Below are 17,979 nucleotides of genomic sequence, written 5' to 3'. Positions count from 1 at the left end.
TGTGTGTGTGTGTGTGTGTGTGAGAGAGGCGGGAAGGAACAGGTCCCAGTGGAACTCACTTCATGATCAGAATGTACCCAAAGTACATCAGTACTAGCACTAAGCTCTCCCACCTGCAGAGACAGACAGAGAAGAGTCAGAATGTCTGCAGGCGCACACACACACACACACACACCCACCTACCCACCCACACATACACACACAAACCTTCTGCTGAGACACAAGGAAACACACATCAGGCTACTCACCACACTATCTTCTCATCGTAAATGACCTAAGAAAATGAAACAGGGAAAAAACTATTACACTAACATCCATACTTTCAAGGGGAAAGAGCATCAACTTTACTTTTCTTCTAAAGAAACTCAAACTTAGAAAAACTTGTTGTTGAAATGCATCAAGGGTGCAGTTACTGTCACAGACAGATGGCTATGAGAAAGTAGCACAAAGAACAGTTCCTATACTGTTTACATTAAAAGCAATGACAGTATGAAGCTGTTTAGAGTTTCTCTCTCTCTCTCTCTCTCTCTCTCTCTCAGAGCAGAGGAATGTTCTGTCTATTGGCCTGCTGGGTCTCTGTCTCTCAGTGAGCCCAGTGGGCTAGGCAGTAAATGAAGGTTAAAAGGCCACCAGAGGCTCTCTGAATGGCCTCATTATGTAAAGTATGATAGTGTGAAAGGGTATGCCGTGTATTCAATACAGAGGTCGTATTTATGAAGTGTCTCAGAGTAGGAGCTCTGACGTAGGATCAGTTATGCCAATTAGATCACAATGAATAGGATTACATGGGCATATGGGAACTGATCCTTGATCAGCACTCCAAAATGAGATGCTCCCCAGTTCCCATTATTACAGAGAACCCCAGACACACACACACACACACACACAAGCAGCTGCCAGAACAATCTCCTCCCCACAACCCTCCATGAGCTCATTGGCATAGACAGTCTGAATGGCCTCATTATGTAAAGTAGACTGGGGATGAGATGATCAGTTACTCACTGCAATCAATGCCAACACAGACAGGGTGTAGTAGAGCGAGTCACGGAACACTGCAAACTTAGTCAGGTATACTACCTGGAGGAGAGAGAGAACGAGACAAAGGGAACAGAGAAGGAAAGAGAGTGAGAGCGAAAGAGAGGAGAGGAAAGACAGAATGAGACAAAAGGAAGAGAGATGGAGAAGAGAGGAGAGAGAGAAAGAAAGAGCGAGAGAGAGGGAAGAGTGTCACGGATCCCTCCGGAACTTTCATTACACACACATACACACCTGTCCCCTATTCCCACTGATTAGTATTTGTATAAGTGTGCCCTTTGGTTTCCATTGGGCTTTCGATTATTGTTACATTATCCGTTGGTGCATGTGAGTACCTGTGCTGTGTGTTTTGGCTTTCGTGCCATTGTGGATTGCGCAGATGATTACGGGTCTCGTCCCGTGTGATCATCATTGTGCGAATGAGTTTTTTATTCGAAGTACTCCTCGCTCTTTTGTTTTGGCTTTCTACCCTGTTTTGTTACATGTTTGTTTGATCATCGTCCCCGTGCCTTTACACCACCACGTGGTAATTTGGGCTGAATAGAAACCCCTATTACGTATTCCTGCGCCTGTCTCTCAATCCCTCATACCAACGTGACACAAGGTTGTGTTCCTCGCCAGAAACTTGTGAAGAACAAAGTAAAGGAAGATATTTTGTTTGACAGAATTTTATAATTTGAATAATTATTGTCCAAATTCTTCTTAGGGACACATTTTTTCATTCCATTTTTAAAAAATTTGATTTGCATACAATGACAGCCTGGCAAGCAGTGTTGTTAATTTGCTTGGCACAAATAGGCCTTGAGGCCTTGTATATTTTTTTATTTTAATAAAGAAAATTCAATTAAGAATTATGTCTTGGCCAACTTTTAATTTCCTTAATAAGAGAAAAACTAGAAAAATCAAGATATATATTGTGAATCGTCCAAACCTCTGAATGTAGATATTACTTTTAGGCCATATCGCCCAGCCCTAGTTAGAACCCATGTATATTAGTTAATATACCTCACCAAACTACATAAATATATGTTAGGGTCCATTATCTGCTACCTGGACTTTGAATTGAGGCCAAAAAGCAATGTTTAAAAAAAATAAAAATAAATTGTAATATAGCTCATTTTGAATTTGTGGCTGTGGAAACTAGTGACAAGTAGTGACAACTAGTGACAGGGTTGTGCTCGCTTGTCCTGTCAAAAGTATTTTAGGCTACAGGCAGCACTTTAAATGCAACCAGACCTGTAAAGGCTTTTTGCTGCACAGCAGTTATCAGACAAAACACATCTTAAAAACATGATGACATAATCCTGGCAGTTGATGTTGTTTTTGGCAACAACAAAAAAAGATCATGTGGGCATCTGCTGGTACACAAAAGGAAGCAAAACTAAATGGGTGTAATACAGTAGGCGGGTCATTCCACTAAAATAGGGCCTTTTGCATCCCTTTGATATTTTAAGTGGAAAATGTGCACCAATATTGCATTTTAAAAGCCTGATATATTAAATGAAGTGCCCTTTAATATAGACCACATGGATTACTCAATAAATCTTTCATCTTTCATTTGAAAAATACAAATATATATGAATAAAGGCTGGCTAAAGTGCCAACATTTTGACATGTCCCTCCGTCAACCCTGTGTCACTTCCAGAAGATTTTAACCCACTTAATCCCCAAATATCACTATCATTGTAAAGCCTTAGTTATGTTGTTGATTTGATGTGATTTGGGATTCATTTACATCTGAACTGAACTCTTGTTTCACTATGGTAAAACTATATTTTTTTATAGAAACATTCAACATCCAATAGTAAAATCATAGAGTAAAAGCAGATATATTGGTTCTACTCCTTTTGGCCACTTTCTGGTGTTTTGTGGCAAAAAAACTGAGTGGGTCGAGTAACACACATCAACACTGTTACCCATAGATACAAAGGCTAGAAATGTTTTAACAATCAAATAATTGTGAAGCAAGCGTTCAATTGCCCATCCCTTTTGTACACAACAAGCTTCCATTCCACTTGTCACAAGCGGATTCATTGCTGATTTAAGAAGAAATTGTCAACCCTGTTACTGTCAACCTTGTTGTTACCTTATTTGGCACTTGACAGGCAATAACTATAGTCAATTTGTTATTTAACCTCTTGAGATGTGAAAACATGTTTTTTTTAATGAAGTTGAACATGTGCTCTTTATGACAGAGTGTTACAATTAGGTGAAATCCCAAACAAATTTGACCAAGTTACACTTTTCAAAATGCACCAAATTGGTGGAACAACCCAGGCCTGTATACATCTAATACTGAATTAGTTATTTGGGGCATAAAATAGCCCCATTGACACAATGGTCCCATTCTGGCAGTGTGCAACAATAGACTGAGGCACATGGGGGTCACACACGCACGCACACACCTGTCCAGCGAAGATTACACACACACACACACACACACACACACACACACACACACACACACACACACACACACACACACACACACACACACACACACACACACACACACACCTGTCCAGCGAAGATTCCACACACACACACAAACACACACGCACACACCTGTCCAGCGAAGATTCCGCACACACCGATGATGCATAGAATGTTGAACACCGCTGAGCCCACTATGGTTCCAACACCCACGTCTCCATGAGTGATGAAGACACCTTCAGGAAAGAAGGAGAAAGAGAGAAGGGGAGGAGAGAGAGAGAGAGCGGGAAAGACAGAGAAGGAGAGGAGAGAGAGAGAGAGAGGGAAAGACAGAGAAGGGGAGGAGAGAGAGAGAGAGGGGAAGACAGAGAAGGAGAGGAGAGATAGAGAGAGGGAAAGACAGAGAAGGAGAGGAGAGAGAGAGGGAGAGGAGAGAGAGGGAAAGACAGAGAAGGTGATCAAATGTGATCACCTCTTAACAACATTGATCTGAAACCTATATATCAACGTAGTGCATTGAACATACAGTCTACATATTACTGAATGTATTTCACCTACTTGTAGGTGGGCATGTTTGCACTTGTACAGTATGTACTGTAAGTGTGCTAGTGTGAGAGAGTATGAGCCCATCTCACCTATAATTGAAGCGAACAGCTCTGGTGCTGAGCTGCCAGCAGCCATGAACGTAGCTCCTGCCACATCTTCACTTAGGTCCAGTTTCTGACAGACACACCGAGAGAGGAAGCACAATCTCACACTGAAGCCTCATGCATCAAATATCGACACACAAACACATCACATCGACACGTCAATAACGTAGGGAGAGGAAGGAGGTTGATGGCCTAGAGGAGATTGCTATTGGGAGCTCAAATCACCCACCTCACAGATCTTCTCCAATGACATCACAAAGTAGTCATCACAGACGATGGCCAAGGCCAGAAACATGTAGAGGGCCTGAGAGAGCGAGAGAGAGAGATAGGGGGGTAGAAAAGGGAGAGAGATAGACAGAGAGGTAGAACAAGAAAAAATAGAGATGAGAGAAGAGTGGAGAGGGTTAAAGAGGAAAGTGTGCTGTGCACAGTGAACACTACTATACAACATCACTGAGTTAGAATAGACACAATTAAATCAGCAACTGTACACACATCCTGCTATTCTCTATCCTGCCCTCAGAAAGTTGTCTTTCCCCCCCAAAGAAAAAGAAGAGTCAACTGAGGCTGCATGTGTGATGTGCCTTTTGTTGTGTAAGGAAGCGATGACAGGCTCTGCCCAGAGGGCGCTGGGGCTGGGTACAAACCAACCCATGTTGTTCACAGCACTTCCCAGGACATCACCGGACAGGAAGATAACAGGTCACAAACAATGACACAGACCATTAAAAAAAAAAGGTCCATCACAGAGCCGCACCACTTCTATCCCAGATGAAGACGACAGGACTGAAGATAACATACTGCCTAGTAGTGCCTACGGACCAGTACATCCCAGCAGGGTCCTCTTTTTGTAAAGATATGTGCGCACGGATGGACACATATGTAAGCTAGAAACATGCACGCATATATGCACATACACACACAGTCAAGAACACACGCCTGATTTACTGAACCACATGGTGTTAAACACACACACACACACATCAATCTCCTACCGCAAATATGTGCAGCAGGACAGCTCCTCTGGTGCGCTGGTAGGTGGTGAAGACATCCTCAGGGAACTCATTGATGGCTGAAAGAAAACAAAGACATCTCCAAAGTCATGGGTTGGTCTTACAACACCACAAATAGCGAAACAATAAATAAATACTGAATAAATAACTTGGGCATAAAATGGATCTGAAAAACAACAACAAGCAATCAACTTAACGTACAATTTTTTAGGGCTATTTTGTCTGCAACAGTTCTGAATCAGGCATTTTGAGACTTTATAGAGTTATCCAACGATATTTGTGCTTTGATCACACTCAATGTCCTGCCTCAAAGAGCGAGAAGAGTCTGAAGGTCCTGCCTCTTTGAATCACACATTAGGAATGTGACCAAAATAGCTTTTTACCACCTGAGGAACATTGCCAAGGTGCGGCCATTTCTCTCTCAGGCTGATACAGAGAGACGCATCAATGCTTTTATTACAAGCAGGCTTGACTACTGTAATTCTCTCCTGTCTGATCCACCCAAGGAAGCCATTGGTCAAACATACAGAATGCAGCAGCACGGGTATTGACCAAGACCAGACGGAGGGAACACATTACACCGGTTTTAAGTGTCTGCACTGGCTTGCCTGTGAGTTTTAGAATACATTTTAAGATTATTTTATTGGTTTTTAAATCAATCCATGTTTATGCACCCCAATACATGTCAGACATGCTTTTTAGTTACGTAACCAATAGGTCCCTCAGGTCCTCTGGCATAGGCCTTTTAACTATCCCAACGTTTAGGACCAAGGAGAGAGAGACAGCCTTTCGTTACTATGGCCCCATCCTCTGGAATAGCCTGCCAGAGAACCTAACGGGCATGATACGCTAGCACATGATGCCGTTTTATGAAAATTGCGATTTAGCAAGCTAGCTTTATGCTTTATGGGTGTTGCGGCATGAGTCTGAAATTGTAATTCTGGTTGTTTAATGTTTTAGGGACTCCTGAAACAACCAGCAAACCAGGCTGTCATCTTGTGAAACAGTGGATGTAAAGAATCTAGCTAAAACATTTACTGCAAATTGAATGTACAATTTTGTAAGCTTGCCTTGCTGATATTTGCCATGCAATGGTGATAGATGAAATAACGTACCTAGCTATGCTCTTGCTTATTGTGCAGTGGATGACTAAAATCCCTGTATGCCTATGGATGTGTAGCTAGCTGTCTAGCAGATCTGTGTATGGACCCAAACGTTTAGTATAAATATTAGTTCACAACATAGCTATGAACCTCAGCTATCATAGCCAGTTGTATCAACTTCAAAACAGTCTGAATGACGTTAATGGCCATGGATTGAGTAGAATATAATATAACTTTGTGCCAAGGATGCAAGTCGTAACCATGTAGTTATTTCTTTGTATGATGCTGTGTCTGCATGTGAACTCAGCAAAAAAAGAAACGTCCTCTCACTGTCAACTGCGTTTATTTTCAGCAAACTTAACATGTGTAAATATTTGTATGAACATAACAAGATTCAACAACTGAGACATAAACTGAACAAGTTCCACAGACATGTGTCCCTGAACAAAGGGGGGTCAAAAATCAAAAGTAACAGTCAGTATCCGGTGTGGCCACCAGCTCCATTAAGTTTTGCAGTGCATCTCCTCCTCATGGACTGCACCAGATTTGCCAGTTCTTGCTGTGAGATGTTACACCACTCTTCCACCAAGGCACCGGCAAGTTCTCTGAACTTTCTGGGGGGAATGGCCCTAGCCCTCACCCTCCGATCCAACAGGTCCCAGACGTGCTCAATGGGTTTGAGATCGGGGCTCTGTGCTGGCCATGGCAGAACACCTATATTCCTGTCCTGTCATGAAATCACGCACAGAATGAGCAGTATGGCTGGTGGCATTGTCATTAGAGGTCGACCGATTAATCGGAATGGCCGATTAATTAGGGCCGATTTCAAGTTTTCATAACAATCGGAAATCGGTATTTTTGGACACAGATTTGGCAGTTTTTTTTACACCTTTATTTATCCTTTATTTAACTAGGCAAGTCAGTTAAGAACACATTCTTATTTTCAATGACGGCCTAGGAATGGTGAGTTAACTGCCTTGTTCAAGGGCAGAATGACAGATTTTTACCTTGTCAGCTCGGGGGGATTCAATCTTGCAACCTTACAGTTAAGCCAAGGTAAGTTGCTAGCTAGAATTAAACTTATCTTATAAAAAACAATCAATCATAATCACTAGTTAACTACACATGGTTGATGATATTAGCAGTTTATCTAGCGTGTCCTGCGTTGCATATAATCGATGCGGTGCGTGTTCGCGAAAAAGGACTGTCTTGCTCCAATGTGTACCTAACCATAAACATCAATGCTTTTCTTAAAATCAATACATATGTATATATTTTTAAACCTGCATATTTAGTTAATATTGCCTGCTAACCTGGCTCGTTGCGAACTCTGTTAAGACTATTTCTTCCTAACAAAGACAGCCAACTTCGCCAAATGGGCGATGATTTAACAAAAGCACATTTGCGAAAAAAGCACAATCGTTGGATGACTGTACCCAACCATAAACATCAATGTCTTTCTTAAAATCAATACACAGAAGTATATATTTTTAAACCTGCATATTTAGCTAAAAGAAATCCAGGTTAGCAGGCAATATTAACCAGGTGAAATTGTGACTTCTCTTGTGTTCATTGCACGCAGAGTCAGTGTATATGCAACAGTTTGGGATGCCTAATTTGACGTAATTATGACATAACATTGAAGGTTGTGCAATGTAACAGGAATATTTAGACTTATGGATGCCACCCGTTAGATAAATTACGGAGCGGTTCCGTATTTCACTGAAAGAATAAACGTCTTGTTTTTGAGATGATAGTTTCCGGATTCGACCATATTAATGTCCTAAGGCTCGTATTTCTGTGTGTTATTATGTTATAATTAAGTCTATGATTTGATAGAGCAGTATGACTGAGCGATGGTGAGCATTCATTCAAACAGCACTTTCGTGCGTTTTGCCAGCAGCTCGTCCCTGTGCTTCAAGCATTGAGCTGTTTATGACTTCAAGACTATCAACTCCCGAGATTAGGCTGGTGTAACCGATGTGAAATGGCTAGCTAGTTAGCGGGGTGCGCGCTAATAGCGTTTCAAATGTCACTCGCTCTGAGACTTGGAGTAGTTGTTTCCCTTGCTCTGCAAGGGCCGCGGCTTTTGTGGAGAGATGGGTAACGCTGCTTCGCGGGTGGCAGTTGTCGATGTGTTCCTGGTTCGAGCCCTGGTAGGGGCGAGGAGAGGGACGGAAGCTATACTGTTACACTGGCAATACTAAAGTGCCTATAAGAACATCCAATAGTCAAAGGTATATGAAATTCAAATCGTATAGAGAGAAATTGTCCTATAATTCCTATAATAACTACAACCTAAAACTTCTTACCTGGGAATATTGAAGACTCAGGTTAAAAGGAACCACCAGATTTCATATGTTCTCATGTTCTGAGCAAGGAACTTAAACGTTAGCTTTTTTACATGGCACATATTTTACATGGCACATATTGCATTTTTACTTTCTTCTCCAACACTTTGTTTTTGCATTATTTAAACCAAATTGAACATGTTTCATTTTATTTGAGGCTAAATTGATTTTATTGATGTATTCTATTAAGTTAAAATAAGTGTTCATTCAGTATTGTTGTAATTGTCATTATTACAAAAAAATAAAAAATAAACGGCTGTTTAATCGATATTGGATTTTTTTGGTCCTCCAATAATCGGTATCTGTATCGGCGTTGAAAAATCATAATCGGTCGACCTCTAATTGTCATGCTGGACGGTCATGTCAGGATGAGCCTGCAGAAAGGGTACCACATGAGGGAGGGGGATGTCTTCCCTGTAATGCACAGCGTTGAGATTGCCTGCAATGACAACAAGCTCAGTCTGATGATGCTATGACACACCACCCCAGACCATGACGGACCCTCCACCTCCAAATCGATCCCGCTTCAGAGTACAGGCCTCGGTGTAACGCTCATTGCTTCGACGATAAACGTGAATCCGACCATCACCCCTGGTGAGACAAAACCCCAACTCGTCAGTGAAGAGCACTTTTTGCCGGTCCTGTCTGGTCCAGTGACAGTGGGTTTGTGCCGATAGGCAACATTGTTGCTGGTGATGTCTGGTGAGGACCTGCCTTTACAACATGGCCTACAAGCCCTCAGTCCAGCCTCTCTCAGCCTATTGCGGACAGTCTGAGCCCTGATGGAGGGATTGTGCATTCCTGGTGTAACTCGGGCAGTTGTTGTTGCCATCCTGTACCTGTCCGCAAGGTGTGATGGTCGGATGTACCGAACCTGTGCAGGTGTTGTTACACATGGTCTGCCACTGCGAGGATGATCAGCTGTCCGTCCTGACTCCCTGTAGTGCTGTATTAGGTGTCTCACAGTACAGACATTGCAATTTATTGCCCTGGCCACATCTGCAGTCCTCATGCCTCCTTGCAGCATGCCTAAGTCACATTCACGCAGATGAGCAGGGACCCTGGGCATGTCTTTTGGTGTTTTTCAGAGTCAGTAGAAAGGCCTCTTTAGTGCCCTAACTTTTCATAACTGTGACCGTAATTGCCTACTGTCTGTAAGCTGTTAGTGTCTTAACGACCGTTCGACAGGTGAATGTTCATTAATTGTTTATGGTTCATTGAACAAGCATGGGAAACAGTGTTTAAACCCTTTGCAATGAAGATCTGTGAAGTTATTTGGATTTTTACGAATTATCTTTGAAAGACAGGGTCCTGAAAAAGGGACGTTTCTTTTTTTGCTGAGTTTATGTATTACAATTATACACTTCAACAGTGTTTACCAATCTTGGTCCTGGGACATCAATGGTTAAACATTGTAACTAATAGACTAGAAACAGGATCTAACTAGTTAAAGGCTGATTTGTAATTCATATATACAGAAATATAATTTAATAAACAGTACACTACACTTCCTACGCATCTGTCACATCCTGACCTTAGTTCCTTTTGTATGTTTCTATTTTAGGTTGGGGTGGGCATTCTATGTTTTTGTTCTATGTTTGATATTTCTATGTGTTTGGCATGGTATGGTTCCCAATCAGAGGCAGCTGTCAATCGTTGTCTCTGATTGAGAACCATACTTAGGTAGCCTGTTTTCCCACTCTTGTTTGTGGGTGGTTAATTTCTGTTTAGTGTCTGTTCACCTGGCAGAACCTTTTCGTTTTCTCTTCGTTGTTATTTTGTGTAGTGTTCAGTTTTTCAATTCAAATATGATGAACACTTACCACGCTGCATATTGGTCCGATCCTTCTTACTCTTCCTCAGACGAAGAGGAGATTTGTTACAGCATCATGCAAAAACTCTAAAACCAGTTCATCTCAAGACTGCTTCGATCACGTGGATTCCGCATTGAGTCCAACAACAACATTGACGAATACACTGATTCGGTGAGCGAGTTTATTAGCAAGTGCATCGGCGATGTCGTACCCACAGCAAGTATTAAAACATTCCCAAACCAGAAACCGTGGATTGATGGCAGCATTCGCGCGAAACTGAAAGCTCGAACCACTGCTTTTAACCAGGGCAAGGTGACCAGAAACATGACCGAATACAAACAGTGTAGCTATTCCCTCCGCAAGGCAATCAAACAAGCTAAGCGTCAGTATAGAGACAAAGTAGAGTTGCAATTCAACGGCTCAGACACACAAGGTATGTGGCAGGGTCTACAGTCAATCCCGGATTACCAAAAGAAAACCAGCCCCATCGCGGACCAGCATGTCTTCTTCCCAGACAGACTAAATAACGTCTTTGCTCGCTTTGAGGACAATACAGTGCCACTGACATGGCCCGCTACCAAAACCTGCGGACTCTCCTTCACTGCAGCCAACGTGAGTAAAACATTTAAACTTGTTAACCCTCGCAAGGCTGCAGGCCCAGACAGCATCCCCAGCCGCGTCCTCAGAGCATGCGCAGACCAGCTGGCTGGTGTGTTTACGGACATATTCAATCAACCTTATTCCAGTCTGCTGTTCCTACATGCTTCAAGAGGGCCACCATTGTTCCTTTTCCCAAGAAAGCTAAGGTAACTGAGCTAAACAACTACCGCCACGTAGCACTCACTTCTGTCATCATGAAGTTCTTTGAGAGACTAGTCAAGAACCATATCACCTCCACCCTACCTGACACCCTAGAGCCACTCCAATTTGCTTACCGCCCAACAGACGACGCAATCGCTACCACACTGCACACTGCCCTAACCCATCTGGACAAGAGGAATACCTACGTGAGAATGCTGTTCATCAACTACAGCTCAGCATTTAACACCATAGTACCCTCCAATCTCTTCATCAAGCTCGAGACCCTGCGTCTCGACCCCGCCCTGTGCATCTGGGTACTGGACTTCCTGACGGGCCACCCCCAGGTGGTGAGGGTAGGTAACAACATCTCCACCCTGCTGATCCTCAACAATGGGGACCCACAAGGGTGCGTTCTGAGCCCTCTCCTGTACTCCCTGTTCACCCACGACTGCGTGGCCATGCACGCCTCCAACTCAATCATCAAGTTTGCGGACGACACTACAGTGGTAGGCTTGATTACCAACAACGACGAGACGGCCTACAGGGAAGAGGTGAGGCCCCTCGGAGTGTGGTGTCAGGAAAATAACTTCACACTCAACGTCAACAAAACAAAGGAGATGATCGTGGACTTCAGGAAACAGTAGAGGGAGCACCCCCCTATCCACATCGACGGGACAGTAGTGGAGAGGGTAGTAAGTTAAGTTCCTCGGCGTACACATCACGGACAAACTGAATTGGTCCACCCACACAGACAGCGTTGTGAAGAAGGCGCAGCAGCGCCTCTTCAACCTCAGGAGGCTGAAGAAATTTGGCTTGTCACCAAAAGCACTCACAAACTTCTACAGATGCACAATCGAGAGCATCCTGTCGGGCTGTACCATCGCCTGGTACGGCAACTGCTCCGCCCACAACTGTAAGGCTCTCCAGAGGGTAGTGAGGTCTGCACAACGCATCACCGGGGGCAAACTACCTGCCCTCCAGGACACCTACACCACCCGATGTCACAGGAAGGCCATAAAGATCATCAAGGACAACAACCACCCGAGTCACTGCCTGTTCACCCCGCTATCATCCAGAAGGCGAGGTCAGTACAGGTGCATCAAAGCAGAGATCGAGAGAGCTTCTATCTCAAGGCCATCAGACTGTTAAACAGCCACCACTAACATTGAGTGGCTGCTGCCAACATACTGACTCAACTCCAGCTCACTTTAATAATGGAAATTGATGGGAAAAAATGTATCACTTTAAACAATACCACTTAATATAATGTTTACATACCCTACATTACTCATCTCATATGTATATACCGTACTCAATACCATCTACTGCATCTTGCCATCTTTATGTAATATATGTATCACCAGCCACTTAAACTATGCCACTTTTATGATTACATACCCTACATTACTCATCTCATATGTATATACTGTACTCGATACCATCTACTGCATCTTGCATATGCCGTTCTGTACCATCACTCATTCATATATCTTTATGTACATATTCTTTATCCCTTTACACTTGTCTGTATAAGGTGGTAGTTGTGGAATTGTTAGGTTAGATTACTCGTTTGTTATTACTGCATTGTCGGAACTAGAAGCACAAGCATTTCGCTACACTCGCATTAACATCTGTTAACCATGTGTATGTGACAAATAAAATTTGATATCTAATGCCCTTCATCTGCATTGATCTGATAAACAGGATAGGTGTAGTATTTTATCAAATGAGAGACTTCATTTCATCCAGTAGAGAATGTGAAACACTTTATTGAAAGCAGTTCATTATCCAAGTGTTGTAAAATACAAGCATTATAAATACTATAATTGTAACATTATAAATACAAGTTCAATCTGTACTTAAAAACAGAGGAAGAAAGAGGAGGTGGCGAGAGAGGTGTAAAAGACAAAGGGAAAGAGGTAAGAATATAGGAGCAGGGAAGGCAGTATATGATTAATGAATCACAGTGCAACCCAAATATTTTCTCAGTTCATCACAATTACATAATAGTGTCTCTAGTCGGCCCGAAGGTTATCTTAAAAGTGGGTGAGGTGGCAATGATGGAATTGGGGGTTGGCATCCACATCAAAACATATCCGCAGACGAGAGACAGATGGAGAGAGATATAGCATGTTTATGCCTTGTGTTTGAATTTTTTATTCTAACATTGTTAGTCAGCATAATAATCAGGAGGTGAAATGCAAAACTGACCTTGGATCATTAACTCTGGGACTACTGCATATCTATCTGTATTTCAATGTAAAGCATCTCTTTAATAATACTTCGTGTTGACCTGACCAAGTGACCTCTCACCTCTGATCATCCTGTGGCCTCTATGTAGCCAGTTCAGATGCGGGAGGGGTTCACCGACACTGCTGATATAACCTAGAGGATTTAGAGAGAAGAGGAGGGATGAAGTGAAGGAGACAGACTTGTTGAGAAAATAAGGTAGTTAAAGGGACAGTGTTCAACAGGAATCTGTGTGTGTGGCCTCATCGGGTGTCCATGTCACACTAAGTGGCTGCAGAGCACTTTATGCTGAAAAACATCAACGGACACACAAGGACAAACAATATAGCGTAGTTATAGAAATAATGAAGTGTCTTACTATTCTCCATGGTTGGCCCTCTTGCCTAAGGTGGAAGGAGCCACAGTTATACACCTGAGCCTGCTTACTGCACAACACAATCAATCAATCAGATTGATACATGAGTGTGTAGGTGTGGGTTATAGGGTGTCTAATTGTTCTACATTTTTTCAATATGGGTGATTTAAAATAGCCCGTTTTTTTACAGACAGAGAAACTGGGAATTGAATAACTGCAGTTGACATAGCTAAGTAAATGGAAGAATACTTATTGCAATGTGAATGGCTCTTAAAATAGCCTTTGGTTGTGCATAGTGTAGTCTATGGTGTTGCCAGGGAACAGCACCCTCGCACACGGATTGCCTCTCTTGCTGCGTTGTTGGACCCCATCCTTGAAACATCCTGCAGAGCAGCAGACTTCTCCTCGTGGCGGCGAGCTGCAGATCCACTCCCGGTCCTCGTGTCCATCCTCATGAAGTTATGCAGGACACAGGTAGCCTTCACACACACCTGAATTCCTCCAGGAGGCAGTCCCAGATGGCCCTGGTCACCCAACCTTGCAGTGCTCTACATGTTAATTGTAGGCAATCGCTTTGAAGGAATCTCCAGTTACAAGGTATCTGTAGGAATATGGAAGATAAAATTGGATTGATAGATGCATGGGCACACACGTGCATGTGTAGGATCATATCAACAGCAGGATCATATCAAGGATAGCATAAAAAATGAATACATAAACAACGCTTGAAGCTTGATAATGAGTTGATCATTTGAATCAGCTGTGTAATGTAAAGGCAAAAACAAAAATGTGCACCTCTTTAAGTCCCCAGGACCAGGACTGAGAACCACTGCTCTTCATTGGGATCAATTCATATGTAGACAGGCTTTCAGAGCTCACTTTATCTGAGGACAGAAAACCTCAAGGAACAGACTTCATTGTAGTCAAATTACACAGCACTGAATGTTATGTTACTATTACCTCCATCCTCACTTCTAGGGACAGGAACTACACAAAAGTACCTGCCCTATCCAGAATAGCCTACTCTCTCACTGACAGTTGGGGCTGCTATCCTTTCACCCTCCTCCATGGCTGTTAGCTAGCTACCTACAAATGCATTTGGAGTTCGTTTTTTACAGCGATAAATACACCAAGATAGCTAGCTAATATGAAGTTAGGTAGATGGTGATATTTCATTCACTTAGCTAGCTATCTATACAGTATGTGAAGTTGGCTAGATAGCTAGCTGGCCAACTAGCTAGCTCATTTAGCAGCTCATTTGAGTTAGCCTGCACTGTAGCTAGTTAGCTAATAATACATAGGTTTTTTTACATTTTCAAAATGTATCTACTTACTTGAATAGGTTCACCCAGCCATGTGGACAATTGGAAACAGGGCATCAAAGTTTGTTTGTCACCAGAACGTTTTAGAGGATATTACTATTGAACTATGTACCCATTTAATAACCAGACCTTCATACAAACTTGCTATGCTGAATTCTTGACGAACAATCGAACATGCTGCCATATGCTGCCAGCACGCCCACACCAACAAGCGAGTCACAATGGGCAGCCTAAGTGGCACGTGGAAATTTCCTGCATCTAGTGTACATTCACCATAAAAGGGGGGCCGAAACTGTGGACATATTTAAAAGGGATCTTAAAACACACCTTTTTAGCTCTGCTATTCCTTAGCGTGCTTTTTAGTGTTTAAGTTTTTATTGTTATTCTTTTGTTTTTTATCCTCTAATGTTTGTTATGTAGTAAATATTTCAGTTTTTATTTGTATTGTTTTTTATGCATGTTTATTTTCCTGTGAAATACATTGTGTTTCAGCAATGGCTGAAATGTGCTATATCAATAAAGCTTGATTGTATTTGATTTGACAGGGTGAATTTGAGTCTTAACCTGCATCAAAGAGTTTAGGGGAGTCTCAGTCTCAGTATTCCAGCCCCCAGAGAAGGCTGGAATAGCTTGAGCTTTGTGGGTGAGTCCGACTCCTGCCTCTCGAGCTGTGTGGGTGAGACTGACTCCTGCCTCTAGAGCTGTGTGGGTGAGACTGACTCCTGCCTCTAGAGCTGTGTGGGTGAGTCTCAGTCCTGCCTCTCGAGCTGTGTGGGTGACTCTGACTCCTGCCTCTAGAGCTGTGTGGGCGAGTCAGGCTCCTGCCTCTAGAGCTGTGTGGGTGAGTCTGACTCCTGCCTGTAAATCTGTGTGGATGAGTCTGACTCCTGCCTGTAGATCTGTGTGGGTGAGAGCCATGCTACACCACAGGGTGATCTCCCTCAGGAGCGGTGAGCTGTACTAGGTTAGGCTCTGTTGCCCAAACGGCCCATCTGTTCCTTGATCGGATCAGTGGCCTCTTCGGCCCCCAGTCTCCTGAGACACAGAGACCCAGTGAGGTCCATGTGTGTCTCTGCAACCTCTCCAACCAATGACGTCATTACCTTTGTCACCATTCTCTCTCTCTCTCTCCACATCATCCATAACTGGCATCTCTCTCTCTTCATCTCTCTCTCCCTCTCCATATCATCCATAACTGGCATCTCTTTCTGGTGGGTTGGACAGAAGCCCACTAGACACAAGATGCCCACCAGGGATACAGAAGGGATACATACAGTATGTGTGTACTCCTAACTCCAATCAAACCACACACACAATGTACAAATACACAGCTACTGGACAGACCTCATCCTCAAAATAATCTAGGCTGATCAAAATAGTAGCAAATGAATATATCTGTAATTAGCAAGTCATAGATAACACTTCAAATCGAATGCTATAATTCAAAATATTATACTGTACTGACTGAAAATACACTACAGTATATGTATTACAGTATATTAATTGTTCATTCTTGACTAATGTACATTATTATCAACAGTACAGTAGTATACTCTAGTATCAGATTCCATTGCAGCCATAGCGGCAGCAGTAGCAGCCTCCCTCCCAGAGGCATATATCAAATGGTGGGGACACTGTAGCCTTGATCACATTTCCAGCAGTCCCTCAGCAGCCGATACCTTCCCCCACCCTCCACTATAACAGAGGACAGGCCTCAAGGTCACAGAGAGGAAGGGAAGAGAAGAAGGGAAGAGAGGAAGGGAAGGAGAGCATCTCTGTGAGCTAGAAGCTAGCTATCGTACAGCGTAGCGTCATCAGCAGCACACTGCTCCAGTCCACAGAGCGCTCACACAGCATTTTACTGTCACACCACTAGCACTGTCTGCTAGCCTCACTGTGATTCAACCTGACAACCTATGCCATTTGGAGTCTTCTTTTTGATAGAGTGTGTTCAGAATTGTTATACAAGCTAGAGAGAGTTTAGCCGTTTGGATTTCCCATATCGACTACAGCGTATAAATAAACAGATTCGGGTTGATAAATGTATTGAGAGTAGTTAGTAAATGAAGCGTTTGTATAATAGCCTAATGCTTTGCGATCCGCCTTGTTTTTTAAAAGTAAAAAAAAAAATTCTCACCAATTTCATAGTATCCAATTGTTAGTAGTTACTATTTTGTCTCATCGCTACAACTCCCGTACGAGCTCGGGAGAGACGAAGGTCGAAAGAGAAAATAACACAACCCAACCAAGCACAGCGCGCATCCAACCCGGAAGCCAACTGCACCAATGTGTCGGAGGAAACACTGTGCACCTGGCAACCTGGTTGGTGTGCACTGCGCCTGCCCGCCACAGGTGTCGCTAGTGCGCCATGAGACAAGGATATCCCCCCCGGCCAAAACCTCCCTAACCCGGACGACGCTAGGCCAATTGTGCGTCGCCCCATGGACCTCCCAGGCACGGCCGGCTGCGACAGAGCCTGGGCGCGAACCAAGAGTCTCTGGTGGCACAGCTAGACCACTGCGCTACCCGGGGGGCCCCTGCATTGTTTTTTTAACCTAAACATACAGTAGCAGTCAAAAGTTTGGACAATGTCACGGATCCCCGCGGCACTGCTGCTCATTTCGTTCACCAGCTCCGGAGGTCTACATCACTGGCCTTCTAGGTGTCACTGAACTGGATCATCACCACCAAACCACCAAATTTTAAAAACCTCTTACGTATTCCTGCGCCGGTCTCCCATCCTTATGCAATGTGACAAACACACCTACTCATTCAAGGGTTTTTCTTTATTCTTACTATGTTCTACATTGTAGAATAATAGTGAAGACATCAAAGCTATGAAATAAAACACA

The 17,979-nt window shown here is 43.2% G+C and overlaps 1 protein-coding gene across 2 annotated transcripts in view; it reads right to left on the bottom strand.

Annotated features, from left to right (window-relative positions):
* Positions 1 to 17,979, bottom strand: part of LOC109894834 (sodium/potassium/calcium exchanger 4-like) — a 63,401-nt gene that overhangs the window by 9,204 nt on the left and 36,218 nt on the right. For both annotated transcript variants that reach the window (XM_031828766.1, XM_031828765.1), the window contains exons 3-9: positions 5,114 to 5,190; positions 4,348 to 4,422; positions 4,104 to 4,188; positions 3,601 to 3,704; positions 1,003 to 1,077; positions 249 to 274; positions 60 to 113 (exon numbers count right to left, since the gene is read on the bottom strand). In XM_031828766.1, coding sequence (XP_031684626.1) covers positions 60 to 113; positions 249 to 274; positions 1,003 to 1,077; positions 3,601 to 3,704; positions 4,104 to 4,188; positions 4,348 to 4,422; positions 5,114 to 5,190 — 496 coding nt within the window. The remainder of the gene's footprint in view (positions 1 to 59; positions 114 to 248; positions 275 to 1,002; positions 1,078 to 3,600; positions 3,705 to 4,103; positions 4,189 to 4,347; positions 4,423 to 5,113; positions 5,191 to 17,979) is intronic.

The sequence above is a fragment of the Oncorhynchus kisutch genome, linkage group LG7 (assembly GCF_002021735.2).
Source record: "Oncorhynchus kisutch isolate 150728-3 linkage group LG7, Okis_V2, whole genome shotgun sequence".
In the NCBI taxonomy this organism is placed as follows: Eukaryota; Metazoa; Chordata; class Actinopteri; order Salmoniformes; family Salmonidae; genus Oncorhynchus; species Oncorhynchus kisutch.
The sequence above is the reverse complement of the archived record's forward strand: the minus strand, read 5'-3'. Positions and strand labels throughout refer to the sequence as shown.